Source organism: Lipotes vexillifer, unplaced genomic scaffold (genome assembly GCF_000442215.2).
Source record: "Lipotes vexillifer unplaced genomic scaffold, Lipotes_vexillifer_v1.1 scaffold569, whole genome shotgun sequence".
Classification (NCBI taxonomy): Eukaryota; Metazoa; Chordata; class Mammalia; order Artiodactyla; family Lipotidae; genus Lipotes; species Lipotes vexillifer.
The window spans coordinates 1,898,036-1,926,026 of record NW_006795376.1 but is presented as its reverse complement, the minus strand read 5'-3'; the positions used below and the strand labels follow the sequence as shown (position 1 = coordinate 1,926,026).

Genomic DNA, 27,991 nt, shown 5'->3' with positions numbered 1-27,991 from the left:
GCGGAGCGGCTGGGCCCGTGGGCCATGGCCGCTGGGCCTGCGCGTCCGGAGCCTGTGCTCCGCAAATGGGAGAGGCCACAACAGTGAGAGGCCCGCATAACGCAAGGAAAAAAAAAAAAAAAAAAAAAAAAACTGATACACCCTAAATGGTAGTTTGAAAAACAAATATTTTGGAACTTGCTCTTATTTTTTAACTTAAAATGAATTAATCTAAGCCAACTTCCAAATACACTGTTGAGTTTTCAATGCTCGTTTGGAATATTAAGCATTCAATAGGAGATAAATTCAACTGTTAGAAAATATTTACTTTTACCTAGTTAATTTTACCAAGAAGGTTATTATAATGAGGCCCGGCAGAAAGGTCTAGCTTAAGCAGTAGTAGCAACAAAGGTTAACATTTAGTTTCTCTCTTGTTTCAGTTATCAATCATCAAATTAAATTTGCCATTTGGGTGAAGAACCCTGTATTTTCATTGTAGATAGTCTTGGAGTTACTCCTAGAAAAATAATTTAGGTACATTAAATCCCCCTTTTGTTCTTTTTGTGGGACTAAATATGCTTGGAAAATGGAAAGGATAACATATCTTATGGAGAGGAAAAAGTGGGCAAATTCAAAGCATGCATTTATTGTCAATGCCCATTCCTATAGCTTCCAAAAGAATTAGAGGCAATAAAATCTGAAGTCATGCCGTTTAACATCAACATCACCATCAAATGAGAGATTTTCTTTTTTTTCCCCCAAATTGGGACTTCTCCATGCAGCAGCCATCAGGGAGTCTTCTCATGTTCAGCTAGACATTCAGACTCACAAGACCCAACTAGACCACAACTGGCATTATGTTCACTTAGCAGGATATAGGACAGGAAACAGAAGTAGGTTAACAGCAGGCATTTATCTTTCACAGGAGTCCTTGCTGCAGTCCAGAGGCTAGTTGCTGGCTCTCAAATGTCAGCTTAGGAGCAAAAAGATGAGAGCCACCTTTGTGGGTACAGAGTCACCTTGGCTTAGCATCCCCAGGTTTCAACTATGTAGGAACCAGTAATCTGTAACAACTGCATGAGCTCAGCTGGCAGAGGTCCCAGAGGGTGTGAACAATGAAAACAGTCACCCAGGGAAACTTCTCACCAGGTTTTTATAGTTCGTTCACAGTTCTCCGAATTCAGATGCAGCTTAGTAATCGGGGGACATTTTTACCCTAAAGTAACACAGCTAACTGTCCCACTTTTATCAGGTTTCCAGAAGAACGCAGCTGGAGACTTAATCCAAGGTCAAACTTGTTTATAGAGGAGAAAGGGTTTCATTAACCCTTTCCCCACACTTCATAACTCAGGAGTTAAATTCTGTTCCTGTTTTGCCATGGAGAGAACTTTTCCTGATTAATTTCTAGCCACCTGAGTTCGTTCTAGGTAGAATTATTTGGCATATCTAAAAATCACTAATTTGCATTCTTCTGTGATGCTCAGAATAATAAGCTTCTAAGAGTGATAATCTTTAGGGAAAGATTACTTTTCCTATATGATTAAAAACATTCCCAGGGATTTAAAATACATATTTAGTAGTACTCATTGACAACTAGTCTTAAATCAGGCTGACTTTCTATTTAAGAGAGATTTAACATCCTCTCCAATTAATTCCAAAGCATGTTGGTAATGAACTGATATCTACAGATAGTGTATGTTGCTGTCTTATTTCTTTACCAGGTGTGCATTGAAACATACATATGTAGCTGTCACCAGCGTAGTATAAACACTGCTGTGCGGGCAACTCTCAGTCAAATGCTGAGTGACTTGACTTTACAGTTACGACAAAGGCAGGAGAATACGGTGAGCCTCTTGGTACCCACACTTTCATCCCGGTCTTGCCAGTGTCTCTGTGTAACCGCATGCTAAGTGTCCCACGTCCTATATGCTTTCCCCTCCCCCTGCCAGGGCTGTTTCCTACTGAAACATTAGGAAGGGCTGGCTTGGTTCAGAAGAACATTTGTTTATATAAATTAAACTCTTTAAATGTGTCTTTGCCTGTTTCACTCCAAAGCTTGGAGAGTTATTTTTCCTTATGGTTTCGGTCATGTTTTTAGTCATTAATTTAACATTCACTTTTCTTTTAAAATCATGTGTTAAACATCTCTGATTGAACAATTTTATTAAAAATATTTTGATGTATTAACAAACAGAAGTAAATTCAGAATTAAGAAAAATTACTAGCAGTTAATTAATTACATGCTTTGAGGCTTGGTGTATATGTTTCTGTTTATGAAATAAAAGGCTGGGGCAGGAGGGTTCCTTCACCTACTGGTGCCATCAGGGAAAAGCTGAATTTGTCTTCTCTCTGTCATCAAAGCCCACTTGAGCTTTTTGCTCTAAACTTCAGCAGTTTGTCTAACATGAGCATTCCTGGGAAAAATGTAAATGTAATCAGCTTCTTGTGTGTGTTATCTCCTGGGAATGTTAATTGAGGAGATGATTCCTCTTCAAAATTGGTGTTTTTTAAAAAAAAATGCCTCTAATAATTCAGATTAAACTTCTTTTAAAATCTGCAAGAAGTATTCCGAAATGAACACTTTATGAGTTATTTTTTAGAACAGGAAATCTCAATGGCAATTCAAAATATCTCAGAAATTAATTTTACAGAAATGAAGAGTTCATTTCTAATTTTTAATTTCAATTATTTTCTGATTTTTAGAAAATCATGGTGTTGAGTGAAACCTTAGAGATTATCTGGTCAAATTCTTTTATTCCTCAGAAAAACAGCTGGGGAAGATGAAGCCCAGAGAGATGAAATTGAAATCTAAAATTAATGAGCATATCAGTGAAAGAGCCAGAACAAAAGCCCTAGTCTCCTTACTGACTCCCAGTCCAGGTTATTAATATGCAGTCTGACAGCCAGTGTTGTTTTGTTTTTTGTTTTTTTTTAAATCCACTAATCTGAAAAAACAAATACTGATTTTCTTTTCTGTTTGCTATATCTAAAGCCCAAGTTTTTATTAAAAATTGTTTAAACTTGAGATATTTTTATTATATTAGCTTCCTCTTTGTTAAAAACTATTTCATTTATACTAAGGTTTTGCATATGATGGTATAGATATATTAGTTTAAAAGAAATTCAAATCTATAAGCAGAAAGCATTAAGAGAAAAAAGTTTCTTAATGGAAACAAAGCTAAGATGTTGAGAGTCCTGATACTGGTATATTACCATGTTCCATCCTTGCTAAATGGCAACATGATGGGAAATACTATAACACTAAGGTTTTAAGATGAAGCATTTAAATGAAGCTTTGTAGTTTCAAAGAGATTGCAATCATGACAGTTTATTTCGTTAAATTTTTAAGTAGGAGAATTTGGGGTTTTAAGTAAAACGACTGAGCTTTCTAGCTTATCTTGCTCTTCTGTAACAATGGTGACAGGTATAGTTGTAGAGGTCTGGATAAAACTAGAGGGTTGTCTGCCTCTGTCCTAGGTACTGTGTGGCTGATCAACCTTCTGGTGCCCCTCATCACTGACCATCTGTCCTCACCCCATCCGGAGGCAAGATCCCAAACGAGATAGAAAATTAGTGTTTCCTGTTAATTTCCTTTCTATTACTCATTAGATCCCTGGAGATGTTTTTGTGTCCCAGAAAAACATGATTCTCCGGATGCTAATATTTGAAGCACTTAAAATGTTTAGTAGAGGGAGACATAAGTTTTGCCACCTAAGAGTGGTTATGTGTTTTAAAAAAAAAAAGCTACTAAAGGGGAGTGGTCCCTAGGAATGATGAGGCTCACTCTAAGTAGGCTGCATGTTCTCCCATGGGACACTTGGCATTACTTGCAGAAGATGTGTATAGTGCTTAGCATGACCCATCACTGGAAAGACATCATGGGTCATCTCAGAATTAGAAAGACTTAAATACAGTGGAAAGAAAATAAATCTAGAATGCCAAAAGCTTAGCATGAAATGTATCTTCAACTTAATGTCTAGCCCCTCCCAACCCCTACTCCCAGGGCAGATTATTCAGTTTGATTTTGTAGCCTCAGAAACCCTGAGTTATTATCGAGCTTTATTTTTGAATTATTTTGATGACAAAAGCCATTGTCAAATTGTTGTTACTCATTTTAAAAAGAAAAAAATGCCACGTGTAAATATTTGGGAGGGTAGGTGGTAGTGGTTCTCCTATCCATAAAAATGATTCAGACGGGTTTCCTCCAGAAAATGTTGTTCTGAACTTAATATTTATCCATGTGCTGAGCTGTAGGCACTAACGTAGCATTTCCCAAAACACTGTAGAAGTTGCTGAGCTTGCAAATTTATGAACAGAGAAGAATAGAAATACATGCCTGTAACAAGTTTAAAAATGATCAGTGCTATGCTATGATTTATATCTGGTAGTTAATTGGCATGAAAATGCCTTCTGTTTATCTCCCAATGCTAAGAGGTGGGGAGACTGAAGGGTTGCCTTCCTGCTCTCAGCTCAGTAGTCACTGAATTAGACCTATCACGGGAAATAATCTTACTACCAGTAAATGTCTTTTCCTTCCTATTCTCCCTTCCCTCCAGGTTCTGTCTCTACCCTGATAGTTCTAGATCTACCTAGAGATGGCCTAGAGGGTCGGTCTGGTCAGACAGTCAGAAGTTAATACACTCCCCCATCAATTAGGCATCTGGTGCTTCTGACCCGCAGTCATCTTGGACTTGGATGTTGAAGTCCAGGAACCTGATTCTTCTTACAATTAAGAATCTGTATTCATTAGGTGCTGGTCAGAGTGCAGTCTGTGACCTTGGGGCAAATTGTTGTGCAAAGGGAACGCACCTGTTTAGGCAGGTATTGCCTCAGGTCATAGCCCTGCAGCATCCTGGAATGATCAAGTGCATGGTGGGCCTTAAACTTCCAGGGGGTTGTGGACTCTTGAATGAATTATTTTTGGAACTGATAACTCAGTTCAGACATCACAGCCTTTTCATAAGTACCATGAGTAATGAAATGCTATCAAGAGCTGGAGGGTGCGCTTAGGTAAGTTAGCAGAGCCCAGAGCACTCAGATGACACTTTGTTTCCTAGAACTTTCCGTCGTTTAACAGTCGGGATTTTTCTTGCCTGAATCTCCTAATTGTCCTGTGTGTGTCTCCCTTACTAGATAATCGAAAACCCGGATGTACCGCAGGAATTCAGGAGTCAAGGTATTGGATTTGATTTCTGTGCATTCAGTTTAAAAAGCCATTGTAAAAACACCTACTGTGTGCTTGGGGTGGGGATGTAACGCTGAGTAAAAGCTGTTGGGTTAGTTCCCCATTCTCCTTGGAGGCTCTGCTTAGCTTTAGTCAGCTGTTGTTTCCTTCTTTTCCTACACCCTCTGCCAACCATACTTGTCCCTGCTCCAGCTGTGTCAAGGAAATTAACTCTTCACACACCTTCCTGCTGGAAGCTAGCTTTTGTAGTTACATCACTCTTCATGAAGTCAGGTTCATTATTTCACCTGAAGGGTATTTGTGAAACACCGAGTTTTTGATATGAAAAATGAGTCACCTCACAGGGAAGGACAGACAGACAGCCCAGTTTCAGTAGCAGATGAAATCAAGGTAAGGAACTTTCATTCTGACCCACAGGACAGGAAAAAATAAAGTTCCACGTACAACAGACAAGCACTTTGACTTCTTAAAAATGTTTGATGGTATTGTTTTCTGAAAGAGATATGAAAAATTCAAATTATCTGATTGAAATACTGAAATATTTTTAAACAGTAATTTTTAAAATGTTGAAAAAAATCTGCTTTTCTTTGATATTTTTGCCAGTTAATAATGGGGAAAGGGGGGCGGGGTAGAGAGAAGATGAAAAAGGGAATGAAACAGAGAGAAAGAAGTAGCTAAACAGCCACAGTTAGAAAAAGAATAAATGAAAGAAAAATGACCGCTTTAAGTCATTTTCTAAAGCGTCACATGAGCATGTTGTTTTAGTCGCATCCTCCTGCATTCTTGGGCTGCAGCATCCTTTCACCTTTTGAAGCTCTCAGTGGTGTGCTCCAAGATTTTCCACCAGTCTCTTCCTCTTTTGGCTATTGCAGTTCCCATAATGTCTTCCTTTAACGTAGGATGATTTTATAAACTAAAAAAAGAGGTCAAAGTCCTCTTGGTTAAGGATGCATCTTTAAAATCTATATCAGTAAAAAAATTGATGGACTCATTTGAAATTTACCTAAAATTGAGTTTCAAGACTACTTATGGGTTTTATTTAAACTATCTTTTATCATTGTTACTTTATCATTTCTCAATTTGTTCCTGCATTAAAAATATTAAATTCTGAGGATCAGCCATTTATTATTCCCTTGCCCTCCTCCAATTTTATTTTTATTTTCCTTCTTACACTCCTGCCATTTTTTCTCCATCTTCTCTGACCTCCTGGTCATTCATTCATTCATTCATTCATTCATTATATGCATCCATCAAACACTTGGGCACATTTGTATAGCTCTCCACAGGTTTTTATTTAAAAAAAAAAAAAAAAAGCAAATGCTTCCACTTGTTACTTCACTTGGCCCAACAGAGCTGGGACTTCATTATTATTTATCGCATCTTGCCGAAGGCTAAACTGAAGCTTACCCGAGCTCACACAGTCAGCAAACTGTGGACCAGTACTTGAACAGATTCCAAATTTCAGCCTTTTTCCAATACACTTCAGTGCTTCTGTAGGAGTTTTGTTGCTAGATTCTGGACACAAACATGTTTGAAAGGAAAATTTTTTCTGACCGTGGCTGTTGCTCCTTTAACAGTGAAGGCCATGTACCCTGAGGATGCTGGACAAAGAGCTAAAATAGGTGAAGATGGTGACTAACTTATTTTGCCTCCTTTCCCTAGTTTCCTAGTATGAAAAGCCCATCTTTCTTCCATGCCACCATATTTTATCTCTCTGGGATACAGCTTAAGTCTGCGCAGGAGACCCAGAAGTTCAAGGGGTCAGAATAAGGGATACATGTGTAGTCTGCTGGCATAAATATTGATACAATTGTTATTGATCGTGTTGTTCCTTAAATTAACCAAATCTTTTTTGTTAAGTGTGAGTGAATTTTACTTATAATAAATAGTCTATTATTTCCTTCCTGGACTATCTTGAGTGTTTTACTTTGGAAAGGACTGATGGGATAATCAGTCCTTTAATTCTTTTCTGTGACCCTTTTGGTGACCTGAGGAAGGCTCAGCATCTGAAAATCATCTTTCCAGTCCTGAAAGTATCAAAAGCAGAAGATGGGAAGGACTGTTGAGGAAGCCTGTAGTGCCCCCTGCCGATGTCTAATGCCTGTCACCTCCTCTGTTTGAAGGGTCAACAGTAGAGTCCCTCTGTGATGACCTTGTCTCTGTGCTCACTGTTCTGTGTGAGAAGCTCCAAGCTGCCATCAAGTAAGTGCCTTCAACACTGGTGCTCTGATTCATTAACGGACTATTTCTGAAGGAACTTTTGCCTGCAGCGTCACTTAAAGTTGCAGAGCATAGGGACAGTGGTTCCCACCACCCCATTGGTATTCACTGAGCAGTTCACTGTCTTTCCTGAGACATGTGTTCAGTGATCTTGGGCAAGCCCACATGACCAAATACGGTTACTGAAGGATGTAATTTTCTGATGAGAAAAAGGGAAAACAATACCTTGCAGAAGAGTTAATCCCTTGAGCATGCAGGTGAGTGGAAAAAATGTTGGCTAAGAGCTAGTTGATATGAGGGCTAGTCCTAACCTGGCATGTCCCAGGTCTGTGGCTCCAAATGAGCCTTCTCATCCAGCTATTGCACCTTCCTCCTCTGCTAAATGGCCAGGTTGGGCTGTGTGATCTTTTCTATTTTTTCTAACATCTCCCGAGCCTGTGAGCTCACACACCTATCTTTAAAAAGAATGTGTTATTCTGATTTTTATATACTTTTCATTTATTTGCATGACAGTTTAATCAGTGATATTAGTTCATTTGTGACGTCCACTGCTCCAACTCTCCATGCAGTAAGTTGATAACTTCTGCATCTGTAGTAAAGCCAAATCATAAAAAGGCCAGACTTGCCAAGGTGAGATGAAAGTCTCTACCAGCTACATATTATAATTAACTGCAACATTCTACAACATGGTAGGATTCTGAAGTGCCCTTTGAGTTGGGAAAGACACATTAAACTATTGTTTACTGGTCACTAGAGTAATTGATAATTCAGAAAACTTTTGCTTGTAGAATTTTATATATAGTAATGAGCTACGAGAAACAGTCCAGTTCCAGCCATGAATGAGCTCTCTCACTTTGCTGGAAACACTGCAGAAATTTGTTGTTGTTGTTGTTTTTGTTTCTTCCTAAACTCAGGATCATTTTTAAGCTAGGCTTAAGACTACTCTTAAAAGTTGTTGCCCAAGTCTCTACTTCAATTTATCTGTCATTCCTCCAGGTCACCTGCATATTTTGACCAAATTAAGCTCAATTCATATCAGGCACTTAAAAAATGAAGAGATTTATTTAATACATAGGTAGTACAAAGCAAAACGAAATAGCACTTAACTTCCTCCACACCCCACCTTCAAGTTTCTCCCACCCCAGGACCCTAGGCAGGCTGCAGGTATGAGCATTATTTTTCCCTCGGGGGGAATGTACATGGAATGTACCTGGCTGGTCCCATGCCCCACTCAGGTCCCGTCTTCCTGACCATGGAGAGTTGGAGCAGTAGGGCTGGGATTCAGATGAGCATCCTAACCTGCAGGCTCTAACCCCAGCCACGGTGACCCCATCTATAGGGACCCCGTGCTACCTGATTTCTTTGGGGCAGTCCCAGGCTATGCCCGTTGTGTATGATTACAATCACCCTCCTTTACTCTCAACAGTGTCCAGGCTGGGATAGGTTATATATTCACTCTACCCGTCCATGCCCGGGGTTTAGATCTCTTCCAGTGCTAATTTCTCACCACCCCTGCCCAGTTCCTGTCCATCTTGGCAGAGCCAGCTGTTAGATCAGAGCTGGAATATGTTTCTCATTGGCTTGTCTTCTCCTGAGAGACAATCATAGCTTAATCACTATTGGCTCAACTGCATTATCTTTGTTGGATTACCTGGGATAAAACCCCTGTTAGGCCCCTTACTAGCTCTTGACTTTGGGCAAAGAGCTCAACCACCCTAAGCTTATTGATCCTATAATTAATTATTATTAGCACGTTGTATTATTTTATTATGTTATAATAATATTTATAATAAAATAACATAATGTTAATTACATTCACAATATAATTTTAATATTGATATGCTTAAGGATTATTCAAAATATTTTTAATTTGCATTATAATCATTATAATCTAGTAATATATATAATATTAGTAATATAAAATATGTTAGGGTTTTTGTAAGGATTGAATGAGAAAATTAACCTAAAAGACTGTCAGTGCCCACCAACCCAAGATCACCAGGAACATCTGAGGTTGACAGAATTAGGGTTATTAACTTGCTGCAGTAGGGGAGCCTGTACACTATGCGAATGATAGGACATCCAGTAAAAGGGTGGGTGTTAGGAATTGTTATAGGATTTGAACCTGAGTTAGGTAATTTGGTGCGGATTAAAGGAATTGGGGGTTCTGTTCAAGGACTGGGTACTGTCAGAAAGCAAGGGGCAATTCTAGCATTGAGCATCCTAGTTTTCATCTAGCTGACAAGAGGGCCAGATGGGAGCCAGAGTTGTCACTGGAGAAGCAGCAGGAGTCACTTACAGGGGAGGATAATATTTGGTCATTTTTGTAATTGTACAGACTTTTAAAAAAATTTCTGTTCAGATGTGATTGTCGATTGGCTTTCACCTTGTTACATCATCATTGTGGAGAGTCCTCATCTGATGTTAACATTCTGTGCAGTTGTTTCTGTTCCCCAGGGGAACACACAGCTGGCTGGTAGCAACTAGCAAGATGGCTATTGCCAGCTGTCAAAGATTCTTCTTCTTGGCCCACCCCTTCAGGTCTTAGCCTTGTCGGGGAATAAAACAAAGACCACCAAAATTTTGAAAAACTTAAAGGCTATGTTCATTACTGTGCTGACAAGGGAAAACTAATAAATTAAACTCTTTTTTTCTGAGTAGTTTGCTAAGGGAAAAATCTAAAATGTTTAAGTGCTACAAAAGTGCTAATAATAGTTCATGGTAATTATGCCATTAATAATTTAAAAATAGCCATCAGGAGAAGTTAGAACAAGTCTGCAGGTCTGTAAATGATACCATTGTTCATTGGTCCAGAAAGAGCCTTTAGCAAAGTCTAGTAAGGACCTGCCTGGCATCTGGGGTTCGTTCAGTTCATGGTTCTTTAAAACCTGGATGGCTCTAATGTCACCTACAGGGACCCCTACCTGTAGGGCAACCATATAACTTGGCTTACCTTAAACAGTCCAAAGTTACGCTTACTGTATAATTATTATTAAAGACACTCATCGATATCTTCTAGGAAGTACTGTTATAAGTGGAGTTTTTTTTTTTTTTTTTTTTTTTTTTTTTTTTTTTTTTACTGCACAGCACATAATAAATATTTGATAAATATTAGCTCTAAAATAGCTTGTTTGCTTTCAGAATTATCAGTGCTAATTCTAGTTGGTGATGCATTTAGGAGCACTGAGTTTCTTACATTAGAAATTTGACTGAAGGTTGTTGGGAAAATACAATGCACAAACGTACATTACAAATGCTCACATATGTGTATTAGAAACTAAAGGTCATACATTTCTATCAGTCACTGAAAAAATGAAAACGTTTCTAAACCATATGATTCAGGGATAGGCTTTAAATGGAAAAAAAATAACTCACGTGACATGCATATGGTTTTCTAGGATTTCTCATTGGACATTGGATCAAAGATGGCTTTAGGCATATTGTTATAGAGCTTAATGATTTTTACAGGATTCTCATAGTCTTGGTTGTTTTTTCAAAGCAATTTCCTTATCATAATTCTGCCTCTGGAGACTCTTCTTATTTGGTTATGGCCTTTCCCATCATGGTTCCATTGCCCTAAGATGGGGGTTGTATTACTGCAGAAGCTGGGGTGCAGCAGGCTTAGTGCAGCTTCACTGGGAGACGTTTAACACCCCCTGGTCAGATAATACCATGCCTTTGGCTGCTCTCACTCTGATGGTTCTATTAATTCTCCTTAAATTTTCACATCTATATAGTTTCTTCTGATTTTAACTCCTTTTATTTCCATTGGCTAAACTTGACACCTCTCCTACCTTCTAAGTAGGTTCTCTTCCTCTGAAATCACACCACGGTCATTACTTCCCACCCAACATCCATTCCCAAAATCAATGCCGATATACCTCACAGGTCTTTAGCTCTTGTAGGGGTATGTACTCATGATATGTTCAGTCTCTCAGGAGAAATCAGAAAATGCATTCAGGCACACAGGTTAACTCACATGCCTCGGAGATGCGGTATTAATAGAGCTCTATATTAGGCAAGTTGAGTTACATGATGCTGTTTAAATCCAAGAATTTTTGGAAGGATACTTGGGATTAGAAAGATATTTTTTCATTCTCTGCCCGTTGGTTTCCCACCACCCTCTCCCCACTTCTCTCTCTTCTCAGTACAGAATGTCGGAGAGGAATCTATACTGAGGCATCTTGGAATCAATGAGGCGAGGCTGAGCCTTCATATTGTGTATTCTAATTCCATTCTAATTCCTTATGCAACTCCCTCTCTCCTTTTTCTAACTAAATTTGAATCTGTTTCTAAGGGAGGCAAAATCAAAATAGTACAAAGTGAAACAACATTTTAAGAACTCCAGAAATTGAGGATGTGCTGCCAGGTTGCTGTCACAGTAACCCTGCCAGGGCTGCACCGCTTCTCCTTCATGGACCACTGGTCTACCCACGAGAGTTGTTCTCTGTGGATCATGGGCCTGGGAGGAAATCCACAGACGAGCAGAGAGTGAGACCAGTAGATGCTCAACCTGTTCAAACAACAGGCCAGACAAAGTGACTCACAGCCCTCCTAAGTAGGCAGATGTTCCCTAGTGTCTGCTGAAAGAGTTGGCTAGTTTCTAGGCTCCTTTCTGCCCTGTGCATCTCACAGATTAGTCTGTCTATAGTCAGACAAATATGAAATGTACACACTGTGCACACACATATGTGTATCTAGTGAGGGGCATGCACGGAAGGTGCTCCTCTAATGGCATGACGCGTGCCAGGCCACGAGTACTCATTTTTCCAGACTGCAGCAGCCCACAGAGAAGCTGCCGCATTCAGTCTCCAAGGAGACTCCCAGGCCAGTTTCCTTGGCAATGAGCTCTTTCTGTCACCAAGTCTGATGCCTTGGGGTTGCCATATTGCTGCAGCACGCTTTGCTGATATGTACTCATAGGGAACTTGACTGCTTGTGGCTTTTCTCTGGATTTATTTCCAGTGATTTCAGAAACTGACACTCTTTATTGTTTATAGTTATTTTAGTTTTGTGATGTTCGACTGACAGTTTGAAAGATAGACATTTTTCAGTAAGGGCATTTAATAATTATTTTTCTTAATTATGAGTCAGGTGATTGGTCAGAAAGACCACCCACCTTGATTTTAATACTTTCTGGCAGAAAACTTAATCCAGATATAAAAATGTGCGTCCCATAAACTTACCTGTTTTTTTAAATCTGGTTCTATTGAGGAACCCCATAGTAATAATTATGAGAAAAAATAATTCATCTGTTGAAAAACCATGCTGCTTTCAAAAAAATAAAGAAGAAAAGCCAAATGCAAGTTAGTAAAGCATTAATCATCTAAAAGGTATCATGGTACAATAAGACATCTGAAACATATTTAGACAATTAAACATATTAAAAATTAATATTTCTGGAATAAACTGTGGACTTTAGGCAATATATCAATATTTGTTCATTAATGGTAGCTGTTAATTTGTTCATTAATGGTAAGATGTTAATAACACCTTTACCAGGATAAACCACTTGCAGGGGTGGGTAAAATATGGTCACTTTCCATACCATATTCAGTTTTTCTATAAATCTAAAACTGTTCTAAAAAGTAAAGTTTATTACAGAAAAATCATCCTAACTGTATTAGTTTGTTGGGGCCCCCATAACAAAGTACCACAAACCAAGTGGCTTTAACAACAGAAATGTATTGTCTTGTGCTTCTGGAGGCTGGAGATTGGAGATCATGATGTCAGCAGAGTTGGTTCCTTCTCAGGGCTGGGAGGCCTCGCTCTTTGGCTTGTAGACGACTGTCTTCTCCGCATGTCTCTTCACATTGTCTTCCTTCCATATGTATCTCTGTGTCCTAATTTCCCTGTTTTATAAGGACACCAGTCGTATTGGATTAGGATCTACCCTAATAACTTCACTTTAACTTGGTTACCTATGTAAGGTCCCAACTCCAAGTAAGACCATTTCTGAGGTGCCAGGGGTTAGGACCTCAGCATATGAAAGGTGGTGGTGGGGGGTACAAGTCAACCCATAACACTACCAATGCCCCCTACCCCAAAATTAACACCCTGTGATACCTAACATTTTCCCAAGTGTTTTCCACATGTCACCTCTTTAGTTTCGCCTTTACCTTGTGTGCATTTGTATGTTGGTTCTGTTCCTCTGCAGTGACAGTCAGCAGCTGCAGCTTCTGTACCTGGAGTGCGTTCTGTCCGTGCTCAGCAGTTCCTCCTCCTCCATGCGGCTGCACAGAGGCTTCACGGACCTCATCTGGTGAGTGCTCATCCTGACGCCGACCCCTGCTCCACCCCAACCTGGGGGGCTCGCTCGCTTGCCCTCGCTGGGTCTGCGGGTCCCTTCCCAGGGCATCCATGCCTCACTGGCCATTTCATCTATGTGTAAATGTATTAGAGGGAAAGTAAGGAGATGGCTTTGCTTATATGCACCAGACGAAGCTACAGAGAGAAAGGGGAGAGAAAGCGATAATTATTGTAACAAACTATGCCTCCCAAGGCCCTCTTGCAGTTTGTTTCCATCATAGGATCATGAGAGCCTATGTTCTAAATCATATAAAGGCACCAGAGAGTTGCACAGGCGAGGCGATTCACCTTCGCCAAAATTGGACCATCTTCTCAGCCTCACCCTGGTACTTTCTCCATCTCAACCTGAATACTCGTCTCTTAATCATAGTCAGAGATTCACGCAAGTGACAGGACCCTCAGGCAGCCAGCTAGCTGCTCTGGGTTCCTGTGCTTATTGACAGGGAGAAAGTCGAATGCTATGTACATGATGTGTGTCAGAATTTTAAATTAACTTCTCAAATGAGGAGTATAAATAACTTTGTTATTTATAGTAAAATGAAACTTCATAACTAAGTCAGTTAGCATTTTGAGTCCATTTTCCTCACATAAGATGATTTCTCATGCTTCTCTTGATATTTTATGTAGTTAACCCCAGCTTGAATTATGAGGCAGAGTATTCTGTTGATATCCCCAGGAGTGATGGAGAGTCAGGGAACGCTGGGGCAGAAGGTAGCCAGAAGAAGGAGCAGTAAAGAGCCCAACTCTTACTTGTCATTTTTAAGGCACCTGGTATTTACCCTCAGGATAGTATTCGTATTTTATCATTCGGCTTGTAGGGAAACTTTTCTTTCTTCTCGTTCTCTTCTCAGGAAAAATCTTTGCCCTGCTCTCATCGTGATCCTGGGCAATCCGATTCATGACAAAACCATCACCTCTGCTCATAGCAGCAACACGAGTACCAGCATCGAATCGGACTCTGCGTCTCCAGGGGTTTCTGACCACGGCCGGGGGTCAGGCTGCTCCTCCACCGCACCAGCCCTCAGTGGGCCTGTGGCTCGGACCATCTATTACATCGCAGCTGAGCTGGTCCGGCTGGTGGGGTCAGTGGACTCCATGAAGCCTGTGCTGCAGTCGCTCTATCACCGCGTGCTGCTTTATCCCCCACCCCAGCACCGGGTGGAAGCCATCAAAATAATGAAAGAGGTAGGGAGGTAGTGAAGGATGCCACCAGGTCTACCGAGAGGGGCTGAGTACCATGTCGTGCACAAAGGAAGTACTTAGAAAATGTTTGTCAGTCGCCTGCTGGAACTTAATTGCTTCTGTACAGTGTCCAGTAACAAATAGTATCTTTAGCACTGGGGGCTGCGTGTGCATGTGTTGGGAGTTGGGCTAAGGGGGTGTTGATAAGTGCTCACTGAAGCAAAGCCATTTGGTAATTTTAACTACATGCATCTGACTGGACCCCAGGCTGAGCTTTCATTTTGCTCCCTCAGGTACTCTCTGTGCAGATGTATATGGTTTTTTTGGGGGTTTTTTGAATTTTATTTATTTTTTTACACAGCAGGTACTTATTAGTTATCCATTTTGTACACATCAGTGTATACATGTCAATCGCAATCGCCCAATTCATCACACCATCACCCGCAACCCCCGCCGCTTTCCCCCCTTGGTGTCCATACGTTTGTTCTCTACAGCTGTGTCTCAGTCTCTGCCCTGCAAACGGGTTCACCTGTACCATTTTTCTAGCTTCCACATATACACGTTAATGTACAATATTTGTTTTTCTCTTTCTGACTTACTTCACTCTGTATGACAGTCTCTAGCTCCATCCATGTCTCTACAAATGACCCAATTTCGTCCCTTTTCATGGCTGAGTAATATTCCATTATATCTATGTACCACATCTTTGTCCATTCGTCTGTTGACGGGCATTGAGGTTGCTTCCATGACCTGGCTATTGTAAATAGTGCTGCATGAACATTGGAGTGCATGTATTGTTTTGAATTACAGTTTTCTCTGGGTATATGCCCAGTAGTGGGATTGCTGGGTCATATGGTAGTTCTATTTTTAGTTTTTTAAGGAACATCCATACTGTTCTCCATAGTGGCTGTATCAATTTACATTCCCACCAACAGTGCAAGAGGATTCCCTTTTCTCTGCACCCTCTCCAGCATTTGTTGTTTGTAGATTTTCTGATGATGCCCATTCTGACTGGTGTGGGGTAATACCTCATTGTAGTTTTGATTTGCATTTCTCTAATAATTAGTGATGTTGAGCATTCTTTCATGTGTTTGTTGGCAATCTGTATATCTTCTTTGGAGAAATGTCTATTTAGGTCTTCTGCCCATTTTTGGATTGGGTTGTATGTTTTTTTAATATTGAGCTGCATGAGCTGTTTATATATTTTGGAAATTAATCCTTTGTCCGTTGATTCATTTACAAATATTTTCTCCCATTCTGAGGGTTGTCTTTTCATCTTGTTTATGGTTTCCTTTGCTGGGCAAAAGCTTTTAAGTTTCATTAGGTCCCATTTGTTTATTTTTCTTTTATTTCCATTACTCTAGGAGGTGGATCAAAAAAGAGCTTGCTGTGATTTATGTCAAAGAGTGTTCTTCCGGGCTTCCCTGGTGGCGCAGTGGTTGGGAGCCTGCCTGTCAATGCAGGGGATGCGGGTTCGTGCCCCGGTCCGGGAGGATCCCACATGCCATGGAGCGGCTGGCCCCGTTAGCCGTGCCTGCTGGGCCTGCGCGTCTGGAGCCTGTGCTCTGCGACAGGGGGGGCTGCAGCGGTGAGGGGCCCGCGTACCGCAAAAAACAAAACGGAGTGTTCTTCCTATGTTTTCCTCTAAGAGTTTTATAGTGTCTGGTCTTACATTTAGGCCTCTAATCCATTTTGAGTTTATTTTTGTGTATGATGTTAGGGAGTGTTCTAATTTCAGTCTTTTACATGTAGCTGTCCAGTTTTCCCAGCACCACTTATTGAAGAGACTATCTTTTCTCCATTGTATATCCTTGCCTCCTTTGTCATAGATTAGTTGACCATAGGTGTGTGGGTTTACCTCTGGGCTTTGTATCCTGTTCCATTCATCTATATTTCTGTTGTTGTGCCAGTACCATATTGCCTTGATTACTGTAGCTTTGTAGTATAGTCTGAAGTCAGGGAGTCTGATTCCTCCAGCTTCGCTTTTTTCCCGCAAGACTGCTTTGGCTATTTCGGGTCTTTTGTGTCGCCATACAAATTTTAAGATTTTTTTGTTCTGGTTCTGTAAAAAAAAATGCCATTGGTAATTTGATAGGGATTGCACTGAATCTGTAGATTGCTTTGGGTAGTATAGTCATTTTCACAGTATTCATTCTTCCAATCCAAGAATATGGTATATCTCTCCATCTGTTTGTATCATCTTTAATTTCTTCCATTAGTGTCTTATAGTTTTCTGCATATAGGTCTTTTGTCTCCCTAGGTAGGTTTATTCCTAGGTATTTTATTCTTTTTGTTGCAATGGTAAATGGGAGTGTTTCCCTAATTTCTCTTTCAGATTTTTCATCATTAGTGTATAGGAATGCAAGAGATTTCTCTGCATTAATTTTGTATCCTACAGCTTTACCAAATTCATTGATTAGCTCTAGTAGTTTTCTAGTGGCATCTTAGGATTCTCTATGTATAGTATCATGTCATCTGCAAACAGTGGCAGTTTTACTTCTGCTTTTCCAATTTGTGTTCCTTTTATTTCTTTTTCTTCTCTGATTGCCGAGGGTAGGACTTCCAAAACTATGTTGAATAATAGTGTTGAGAGTGGACATCCTTGTCTTGTTCCTGATCTTAGAGGAAATACTTTCAGTTTTTCACCATTGAGAATGATGTTTGCTGTGCATTTGTTGTATATGGCCTTTATTATGTTGAGGTGGGTTCCCTCTATGCCCACTTTCTGGAGAGTTTTTATCATAAATGGGTGTTGAATTTTGTCAAAAGCTTTTTCTGCATCTGTTGAGATGATCATATGGTTTTTCTTCTTCAGTTTGTTAATATGATGTATCACATTGATTGATCTGCATATATTGAAGAATCCTTGCATCCCTGGAATAAATCCCGCCGATCATGGTGTATGATCCTTTTAATGTGTTGTTGGATTCTGTTTGCTAGTATTTTGTTGAGGATTTTTACACCTATATTCATGAGTAATATTGGTCTGTAATTTTCTTTTTTTGGAGTATCTTTGTCTGATTTTGGTATCAGGGTGATGGTGGCCTCACAGAATGAGTTTGGGGTGTTCCTCCCTCCGAAATTTTTTGGAAGAGTTTGAGAAGGATGGGTGCTAGCTGTTCTCTAAATGTTTCATAGAATTCACCTGTGAAGCCATCTGGTCCTGGACTTTTGTTTGTTGGAAGATTTTTAATCACAGTTTCAATTTCATACTTGTGATTGGTCTGTTCATATTTTCTATTTCTTCCTGGTTCAGTCTTGGAAGGTTATACCTTTCTAAGAATTTGTCCATTTCTTCCAGGTTTTCCATTTTATTGCTTGTGGTAGTCTCTTAGGATGCTTTGTATTTCTGCGGTGTCTGCTGTAACTTCTCCATTTTCATTTCTCATTTTATTGATTTGAGTCCTTTCCCTCTTTTTCTTGATGAGTCTGGCTAATGGTTTATAAATTTTGTTTATCTTCTCAAAGAACCAGCTTTTAGTGTTATTGATCTTTGCTATTGTTTTCTTTGTTTCTATTTCATTTATTTCTGCTCTGATCTTTATGATTTCTTTGATTCTCCTAACTTTGGGTTTGTTTGTTCTTTCTCTAGTTCCTTTAGGTGTACGTTAGATTGTTTATTTGAGATTTTTCTTTTTTCTTGAGGTAGGCTTATATAGCTATAAACTTCCCTCTTAGAACTGCTTTATGCTGCATCCCATAGGTTTTGGATCATCGTGCTTTCATTATCAATTGTCTCTAGGTATTTTTTGGTTTCCTCTTTGATTTCTTCAGTGATCTCTTGGTTATTTAGTAACGTGTTGTTTAGCCTCTGTGTGTTTTTGTTTTTTACTTTTTTTTCCCTGTGGAAAAAAGCATAGTGTTGTGTTCAGAAAAGATGCTTGATATGATTTTAATTTTCTTAAATTTACTGAGGCTTGATTTGTGACCCAAGATGTGATCCATCCTGGAGAATGTTCCGTGCGCACTTGAGAAGAAAGTTTAATCTGCTGTTTTTGGATGAAATGTCCTATAAATATCAATTAAATCTATCTGGTCTATTGGGTCATTTAAAGCTTCTGTTTCATTATTAATTTTCTGTCTGGAAGATCTGTCCATTAGTGTAAGTGAGGTGTTAAAATCCCCCACTATTATTGTGTTACTGTCGATTTCCTCTTTTATAGCTGTTAGCAGTTGCCTTATGTGTTGAGGTGCTCCTATGTTGGGTGCATATATATTTATAATTGTTATATATTCTTCTTGGATTGATACCTTGATCATTATGTAGTGTCTTTCCTTGTCTCTTGTAACATTCTTTATTTTAAAGTCTCTTTTATTTGATATGAGTATTGCTACTCAAGCTTTCTTTTGATTTCCATTTGCATGGACTGTCTTTTTCCATCCCCTCACTTTCAGTCTGTATGTGTCCCTAGGTCTGAAGTGGGTCTCTTGTAGACAGCATATACATGGGTCTTGTTTTTTTTTTTTTGCGGTATGTGGGCCTCTCACTATTGTGCCCTCTCCCGTTATGGAGCACAGGCCCCGGACGCGGAGGCCCAGTGGCCATGGCCCACGGGCCCAGCCGTTCTGTGGCATGTGGCATCCTCCCGGACTGGGGCATGACCCCATGTCCCCTGCATTGGCAGGCAGACTCTCAACCATTGCGCCACCAGGGAAGCCCTGGGTCTTGTTTTTGTATCCATTCAGCAAGCCTGAGTCTTTTGGTTGGAGCATTTAATCCTTTCACGTTTACAGTAATTATCCATATGTATGTTCCTATTACCATTTTCGTATTGTTTTGGATTTGTTTTTGTAGATCCATTTCTTCTCTTGTGTTTCCCACTTAGAGAAGTTCCTTTAGCAGTTGTTGTAGAGCTGGTTCGGTGATGCTGAATTCTCTTAGCTTTTGCTTGTCTGTAAAGCTTTGGATTTCTCCATTGAATTTGAATGAGATCCTTCCGGAGTAGAGTAACCTTGGTTCCCATTCATCACTTTAAGTATATCATGCCACTCCCTTCTGGCTTGCAGAGTTTCTGCTGAGAAATCACCTGTTAACCTTATGGGAATTCCCTTGTATGTTATTAGTTGTTTTTCCCTTGCTGCTTTGAATAATTTTTCTTTGTCTTTAATTTTTGCCATTTTGATTACTATGTGTCTCGGCATGTTTCTCCTTTAGTTTATCCTGTATGGGACTCTCTGCGCTTCCTGGAATTGGGTGGCTATTTCCTTTCCCATGTTAGGGAAGTTTTCGACTATAATCTCTGCAAATATTTTCTCTGGTCCTTTCTCTCTCTCTTCTCCTTCTTCGACCCCTATAATGGGAATGTTGTTGCCTTTAATGTTGTCCCAGAGGTCTCTTAGGCTGTCTTCATTTCTTTTCATTCTTGTCTCTTTAATGTGTTCCGCAGCAGTGAATTCCACCATTCTGTCTTCCAGGTCACTTATCCGTTCTTCTGCCTCAGTTATTCTGCTATTGATTCCTTCTAGTGTATTTTTCATTTCAGTTATTGTTCATCTCTGTTTGTTTGTTCTTTAATTCTTTTAGGTCTTTGTTAAGCATGTTTACATCTTCTTGATTTGCCTCCATTCTTTTTCCAAGATCCTGGATCATCTTCACTATCATTATTCTGAATTCTTTTTCTGGAAGGTTGCCTATCTCCACGTCATTTACTTGTTTTTCTGAGGTTTTATCTTGTTCCTTCATCTGGTACATAGCCCTCTGCCTTTTCATTTTGTCTATCTTCTTATGAATGTGGTGTTTGTTCCACAGGCTGCAGGATTGTAGTTCCTCTTGCTTCTGCTGTCTGCCCTCTGGTGGATGAGGCTATCTAAGAGGCTTGTGCAAGTTTCCTGATGGGAGGTACTGGTGGTGGGTACAGCTGGCTGTTGCTCTGGTAGGCAGAGTTCAGTAAAACTTTAATCCGCTGATGGGTGGGGCTGGGTTCCCTCCCTGTTGGTTGTTTGGCCTGAGAAGACCCAGCACTGGAGCCTACCGGGGCCCTTTGGTGGGGCTAATGGCGGATTCTGGGAGGGCTCACACCAAGGAGTACTTCCCAGAACCTCTCCTGCCAGTGTCCTTGTCCTCACGGTGGGACAGAACCACCCCCTGCCTCTGCAGGAGACCCTCCAACACTAGCAGGTAGGTCTGGTTCAGTCTCCTGTGGGGTCATTGCTCCTTCCCCTGGGTCCTGATACGCACTCCTACTTTTGTGAGTGCCCTCCAAGAGTGGAGTCTCTGTTTCCCCCAGTCCTGTCGAAGTCCTGCAGTCAAATTTCACTAGGCTCCGAAGTCTGATTCTCTAGGAATTCCTCCTCCCATTGCCAGACCCCCAGCTTCGGTAGCCTTATGTGGGGCTCAGAATCACTCCAGTGGGTGGAGTTCTGTGGTATAATTGTTCTCCAGTTTGTGAGTCACTCACCCAGCAATTAATGGGATTTGATTTTATTGTGATTGCGCGCCTCCTGCCGTCTCACTGTGGCTTCTCCTTTGTCTTTGGATGTGGGTTATCATTTTCGGTGTGTTCCAGTGTCTTCCTGTTGATGATTGTTCAGCAGTTAGTTGTGATTCCAGTGTTGTCACAAGAGGGAGTGAGAGCATGTCCTTCTGCTGTGCCATCTTGAACCAATCAGTGTATAGATTCTTATAAATTTTTTAAGTGCTGACAAAAATGTAGACTTTGATTATAGGCCATCAGTATACCATTGCTGGTGTACTTTATCTTTGTAGCTTTTTCTCCAAACTCTGGAGGCCCCCACAGATGTATATGTTTATTCACTTTTGCCAGAATTGGATTTCAAAATGATTTTATACTCAGCTTGTACATTACCCCAAAAAGAAAGTTTTCCCTTCCACAAAGAAACTAAGACTTCAAGGGGTCAAATGATTTGCCCAGGGTCAAAGAAAGAGAAAAGAGTACAGATCTCCATCTGTGTCGTCCCTACACACATTTCTCACTGGACTTGATTTTCATATTACAATGCAGATGATTCTAGCGACTCCTTTCCTAGCACTGGTTCAGCAACCCCTTTAATGAACCTGGGTCTGAGTCAAGGTACGAATCCTCTCTCTGCCACTTACCAGCTAGGTTATAGTAGCTAAATCATTTAACTCTGAACTTAGCCATTTTATTATCTGTACATAGTGGCAGTATTCCAGAGATTGCCAGTTCAAAATACAGTAAAGTTTCTATAAGTACTTTGTGAGTCTTTAAAGTGAAAAACAAATATCTGGTAAACTTATTGCTACCCTGAGGAAGAGAAAAACATACAGAGGCTGAAAACAGCTGGTTCTCATCACCTCCTGCCTGAAGCAATGCACCCTTCAACCTGGCTTCCTTGACTCCTGCCTGTCTTTTTTCTTCCTTTTATTTTCCTGGACTTACGTTTGTAAATCGCCACTGTTAATTTTCCACTCTTTAATGGTGCCTATTGCCTCTCCCATCAAGCTTGAAATACTCTGCCCAGTTTCCAGATGCGGCATCATTCTCATGTCCCGTCATTTCCCAGGATGGACCCTCATTCCATCTAACTGACCCTGCTTTGTTCAATTTCTATTTTCGGGCTTCTGTTCTAGCTCCCCCTGTTCTGTGCCCATTGGCCACACTTCCACTTCACCCAGTTAAGTGGTTGATCACAATAAGCTAGGCAGACACTGCTGGCACTTCATATTAGCTCATTTACAAACTCCTTTAGGGATATAATATTATGCCCATTTTCCAGATGGGCAAACTGAGGCTACATGAGGGGAGGTTTACTTGCCCAGAGTCCTTGTGAGCAGTATGACTAAAACATAAACCCAGATGTTCTAATTACAGCTGCCTCTCTGTTAAAATCCTCTTTCTTTATGGCTCTGCTTCCTCAGGCCATTGATTTCACCCTTCTGTAAATCCCATCCCACCATTTAGCAATTGATTATATGTCTCATCACACTGACTGCTTCACAGTACAATGTGGAACAAGCTTCTTGTCTCCCTAAATATAGTTTTGTATACATTGTTTTTGTGTGTTCCCCTGGTACCTAACACTACAGTGCTTGAATGAGAATAAGTGTACATATTAACTGAATGACGGAGAAACCCGAAGACAGAATATCTGCCAAGAGGGTATTTTGAAGCAGCAGCATCCCTTCTTTCCCCCTCAGAGTTGACAGGCACTGGAGTGATTATTGCCCACGGTAGAGCCACTTACTTAGCTGAATGCTAAGTAAGTACTTTGCCTACAAGGTGTGTAGTTCTCAGTGTACTTTCAATAACAACTTCTTTAGTACTGCCAAGGAAATTAGTTGTGGTTTCCCCTTTTCATAGATTTGCTAGCTTCCCAAGGTCAGTTTGCAGGGCGAGGCTGGAACTGACACCAGGGGATCACATCCAGGCCGTGCTGCCCCGCGGAGCATGGCAGACTCACGTGGGCCAGGTTGTTCTCAGAAACATTGCCTCCGCTTACTGTGGTAATACCAATAGCTTGGGAAGGTTGGTAACCTAGAAACCAAAATGTGCAGGGCTTATGCACACAGAGAAAACCACTGGGCGCCCAGGATGTTTGTTTACCCTTTTGGAGTTTGAACGCCCGTGTGTTATTTCCCTGTTCTCTCTCTAATTTGTCACTCCACCATGTGTGTTCTGTGCCTATTAATCAAAGGTATACAGGACATTTTGCTTTTCAAAGTACATTTTCTTTTTTGCTTCTACTTTCCCCCGCAAAACGTTCCATCATCGAAAAGAACACCTTAAAACAAAAACAAAAACAAAAACACCTTGCTTCCTTTTCTCTCTCCCACGTTTCGGCTTTAGAAGGAAGCCGTAGTCTTTATCAGACCTGTGACACCCTACCCCCTAACACCACATTCCTCATTTCCACTGGAAGAAGATGAGGTTAAACATGTCTGGCTCTAAGTGTTTGTTGAGAGTACTCCAGAAGCCTAACCGCTCAGTCTCCTTTCGCTCCAGGTTCTGAAGCAACAGAAAAATAAACACAAGATCAATGTGAGAATTAAAATATGTCATCTAATTTATTATTGGTAAAGTTGGATTAGGGAATGTAATGAGATCCCAAGAGAAAGTGAGATTTCCCACTCCTGTGGCCCTGAAATGCACTTGTCCTTCTAACAAGAGATGGGACAGCTAGAGGCCCAGGGGCGTAGCCACTTCAGTTGGCTGCCGGCATGGCAGGCAGGCAGAGGGAGAGAGGGGGAGAGAAAGAGAGACTGCCTTGACCTCTGGCATTCTCACTCCTTTTCTGATGTCAAAGGAAAAAAGTGGAAGCTTCATCTTTGTGCCTCCAAGAGAGCAGAAGTTTCCAATTTCTGGCAGAAGAAAGAAATATGGAAAGAGAAAAACATGTAACTTTTTCTACTTGATATACATTTTATTGCAAGTATAAGTCACTTTGAAAATAATGGACATAGCAGTGGGATGTCTGCTTCAATATACTTAATTCATCTTTCTTAGTCTCAAATTGAAGTCTTCTGTACAGACGCCTACCATGTGGAAGTAAAAATTAGTGTTGACTGAAAAATTATGAAAATTCTATACATGAAGACTTGTGAGATACAGCCAAAACAGTGCATAGAAGGATATTTATAGTTTCGATGACTTACATCAAAAAACAGAGAGCCTAAAGTTAATGTTCTAATTCTCCAACTTAGGTAGTTTGGAAAAGAAGAGCAGATTAAATTCAAAAAAGTAGAAAGGAGGAAAAATAAGCATAAAAACAGTAAGTACTGATGTGATGAAAAGCAAATGTAATATAGTGAATTAATAAAGTGAAAAACACCAGGACTTTGAAAAGACTAAGGAAATCGAAGAACTCCTTAATTGGCAAAAACAGTTGAAAATTCTAGAATAGGTAAAAACAAATAAATAGAAATAAGAATGGGGAAAAAAAAGCATATAACCATAGATGTTGCAAATATTAAAGAAATTAAGGAAGATAGGCACCTTTAGGCCAGTAAATTTGAAAGATAAAATAGATAAATCCCTAGGAAATAACACAACCTTTAAAAAATTGGTTCAAGGAGAAATTGAGGACCTAAGTAGTCCTATCATCTTTAAAGAAATTGAATCAGTAGTTAAAGTCTTTCCATTAAGAAAAAAAAATTAGTGGCCCCATACAGTTTTAGAAACAAGTTATACCAACATTCAAAGAATGGCTTAGTTCTAATAATACATTTTCTTTTCCAGGGAATAGAAAGGCAACTGGTTTCTCAACCCAGTTTTTGAAGCTAGCCAATTTGATAGCAAAATAAGACAGGGAGAGGATCAGAAAGTTAAATTACAGGCCAGTCTTACTAAAGAACATAGACGCAGGTGCTTTTTGGTTCTGTGCTATAAAAAATTTTGAAACAATCCCTCAGGGGATACTCTTTGTCTAAGCCAGTCCTGGACTGGGGAGCCAGGAACCCAATGTGCATTCCAAGTCAAGAACACCTAGGTCAGATTTATTAAGATTTGAATTCCAAATAGTTGTGTTTCTCCTTAGACTGTATCATGCAATAGAGAATGTACATGTTTATTTGATCTCACAGTTCTTTTGCTTTTTTATGATATTCACTTTTCTGTTATTCTTTTTTCCTTATTCTTAAAGCTACTTGGGAGCCCACAGCGTCTCTGTGATTTGGCAGGACCCAGCTCCACTGAACCTGAATCCAAAAAAAGATCAATTTCAAAAAGAAAGTCTCATCTGGATCTTCTCAAACTGTAAGATACATTCTCATTTTGGGTCCGTATTGATTGGTGAAGACTGCTTCTCTGAATATTCTAAACGTTGTTTCCAAATCCCTGAAATTGTTTGAATCTATATTATATGAAATGGGACTAATAGTGTACCTGCAGGCCATAGGAGAAGTCTTAACTCAATTTATTATAATCATATAACTTTCCATATTTTCATTGACTTCAAGAAAAAAGTGTACCAGATGAAGTGTCCAAAAATTCTTCATTGGGGTTATTTTAGGGAAAAACTTTTTGATTTACAATACTGTAGCTATATGATTCCTTTACATATAGCCCCTCTAGGAAATGGAATATTATCTGATTTGTAATAGTTGTAGTCACATGCATCTCTTCAGAAATACAGTTCTTTTATAGAGGAAGGTCCATATTATCCTATAGCCATTATAAATGTTTTCTCTTTGTTAAACTGAACATAATACAAAAGTGAGATGATTTTGTGCCTGTCCTTGTGAAGATTATAAATTCCCGTCCACAATCTTTATTTGTACTCAAATAAACCAGCCAACTGAGAGAGTGTGATTCAAGGTGGGCCACTTTCCAGCCTGAGCATGTTTGTTTCACTTATTGTTCATTTTATTTTTTCGCCCAGATTTCATGTAAATTACAGTATCTGTTTTGAATATTAGACTGTTCACCAGTCTAACAATTCTTATTCATTTTGGAGCATTTTTCTATGTTTCGTGTATTGATGCCGTCTCCTCCTTTGAACGCTTTCAGCATCATGGATGGCATGACTGAGGCGTGCATCAAGGGTGGCATCGAAGCCTGCTATGCTGCCGTGTCCTGCGTCTGCACATTGCTTGGGGCCTTAGAAGAGCTCAGCCAGGGCAAGGGCTTGAGCGAAAGTCAGGTCCAGCTGCTGCTTCTGCGTCTGGAGGAGCTGAAGGACGGGACCGAGTCGAGCCGAGACTCCATGGAGATCAATGAGGCTGACTTCCGCTGGCAGCGGCGAGTCCTGTCTTCAGAACACACGCCCTGGGAGTCGGGGAACGAGCGGAGCCCTGACATCAGCATCAGCGTTACCACGGACACAGGTCAGACCACTTTGGAGGGAGAGTTGGGTCAGACCACACCCGAGGACCACTCCGAAAACCACAAGAATGGCCTCAAGTCGCCAGCCGTCCAGGAGGGCAAGGAGACTCTGAGTAAAGTGTCAGAACCGGAAGCCGTGGACCAGCCAGATGTGGTTCAAAGGAGCCACATGGTTGCCTACCCCGATATAACTAACTTCCTGTCCGTTGACTGCAGGATGAGGTCCTACGGATCCAGATACAGTGAGAGCAATTTCAGCGTAGACGACCAAGACCTCTCCAGGACAGAGTTTGATTCCTGTGATCAGTACTCAATGGCAGCAGAAAAGGACTCGGGGAGGTCTGACGTGTCGGACATTGGGTCGGACAACTGTTCTCTAGTTGATGGGGAGCAGACCCCTCGGGACTGCCTGGGCCACAGGTCCCTGCGGACTGCAGCTCTGTCTCTCAAACTACTGAAAAACCAGGAAGCCGATCAGCACAGCGCCCGGCTGTTCGTGCAGTCCCTGGAGAGCCTCCTGCCGCGCCTCCTGGCCCTGCCCAGTGTGGAAGAGGTGGACTCGGCCCTCCAGAACTTTGCCTCTACCTTCTGCTCAGGTTTGTGAATCATTTTTTGCTACATAGTCAACAAGAATATTCAGAACATTTTGCTTAAGGGGCGGTTACCAGCCTGCATGAAGTTTGAAGTGCTCAGAGCATCTTAATGAATCTTTGGGTTTCTTATGTTTAAAGAGAGCAAAGGAATGTTAACTTACTGGTGGTAGTTTGTTTGAAGTGCACAGCCGTCGATGGCTGGAATACACTGTGAGGTTGATAAATTTGTATGGTGCGGAGTGAAGGGTAAGTGGTAACTGCGTTCTAGAAAGCTGCTACTGACTGAAACAAAATGGCAATCTGTCATTCTCAAAACACTGAATCCTTCCTATGCTTCTACACCCTGATGTCTAAAAATCATAGAGCACTGCACTTTTGGTTTATTGACGTGTAAATTATTTCAAATGAGGTCTTGGAGCAGATGCAGGCTGTCCTCCCAATATATTCTGAGTTCCCCTGAACTGCAAACGGTGTGTGTGTAATACTCCAGTATACTGTGGCAACATCACATTCTCCAATCTCAGATCCTTCCTGTCTGTCAAATGTCAACATTGTGACCCAGACCGTAATTTAAACAGGAGTGCTGTGGGTATCTTGGCCAAAGTATACCAGAGAGTTATACTAGTTTTATTGAAGGGCAGAAGATCGTCACCTAGGATTTTGGTGGAGGAAGGAGATAAAGAATACAGGGGAGCAGCATTTCACACAGGGAATAATTAATTTAAAGATTGTTTTCTTGAAAGGTACTCATAAAGGGAGAACCCAGCTTTTTCCTTTCTATG

The 27,991-nt window shown here is 40.6% G+C and overlaps 1 protein-coding gene across 1 annotated transcript in view; it reads left to right on the top strand.

The window, feature by feature from the left end:
* ARFGEF3 (ARFGEF family member 3) overlaps positions 1 to 27,991 on the top strand; it is a 182,169-nt gene that overhangs the window by 82,717 nt on the left and 71,461 nt on the right. The window contains exons 6-12 of the mRNA XM_007467600.1: positions 1,701 to 1,823; positions 5,113 to 5,155; positions 7,288 to 7,366; positions 13,542 to 13,646; positions 14,545 to 14,878; positions 25,436 to 25,548; positions 26,302 to 27,212. Coding sequence (XP_007467662.1) covers positions 1,701 to 1,823; positions 5,113 to 5,155; positions 7,288 to 7,366; positions 13,542 to 13,646; positions 14,545 to 14,878; positions 25,436 to 25,548; positions 26,302 to 27,212 — 1,708 coding nt within the window. The remainder of the gene's footprint in view (positions 1 to 1,700; positions 1,824 to 5,112; positions 5,156 to 7,287; positions 7,367 to 13,541; positions 13,647 to 14,544; positions 14,879 to 25,435; positions 25,549 to 26,301; positions 27,213 to 27,991) is intronic.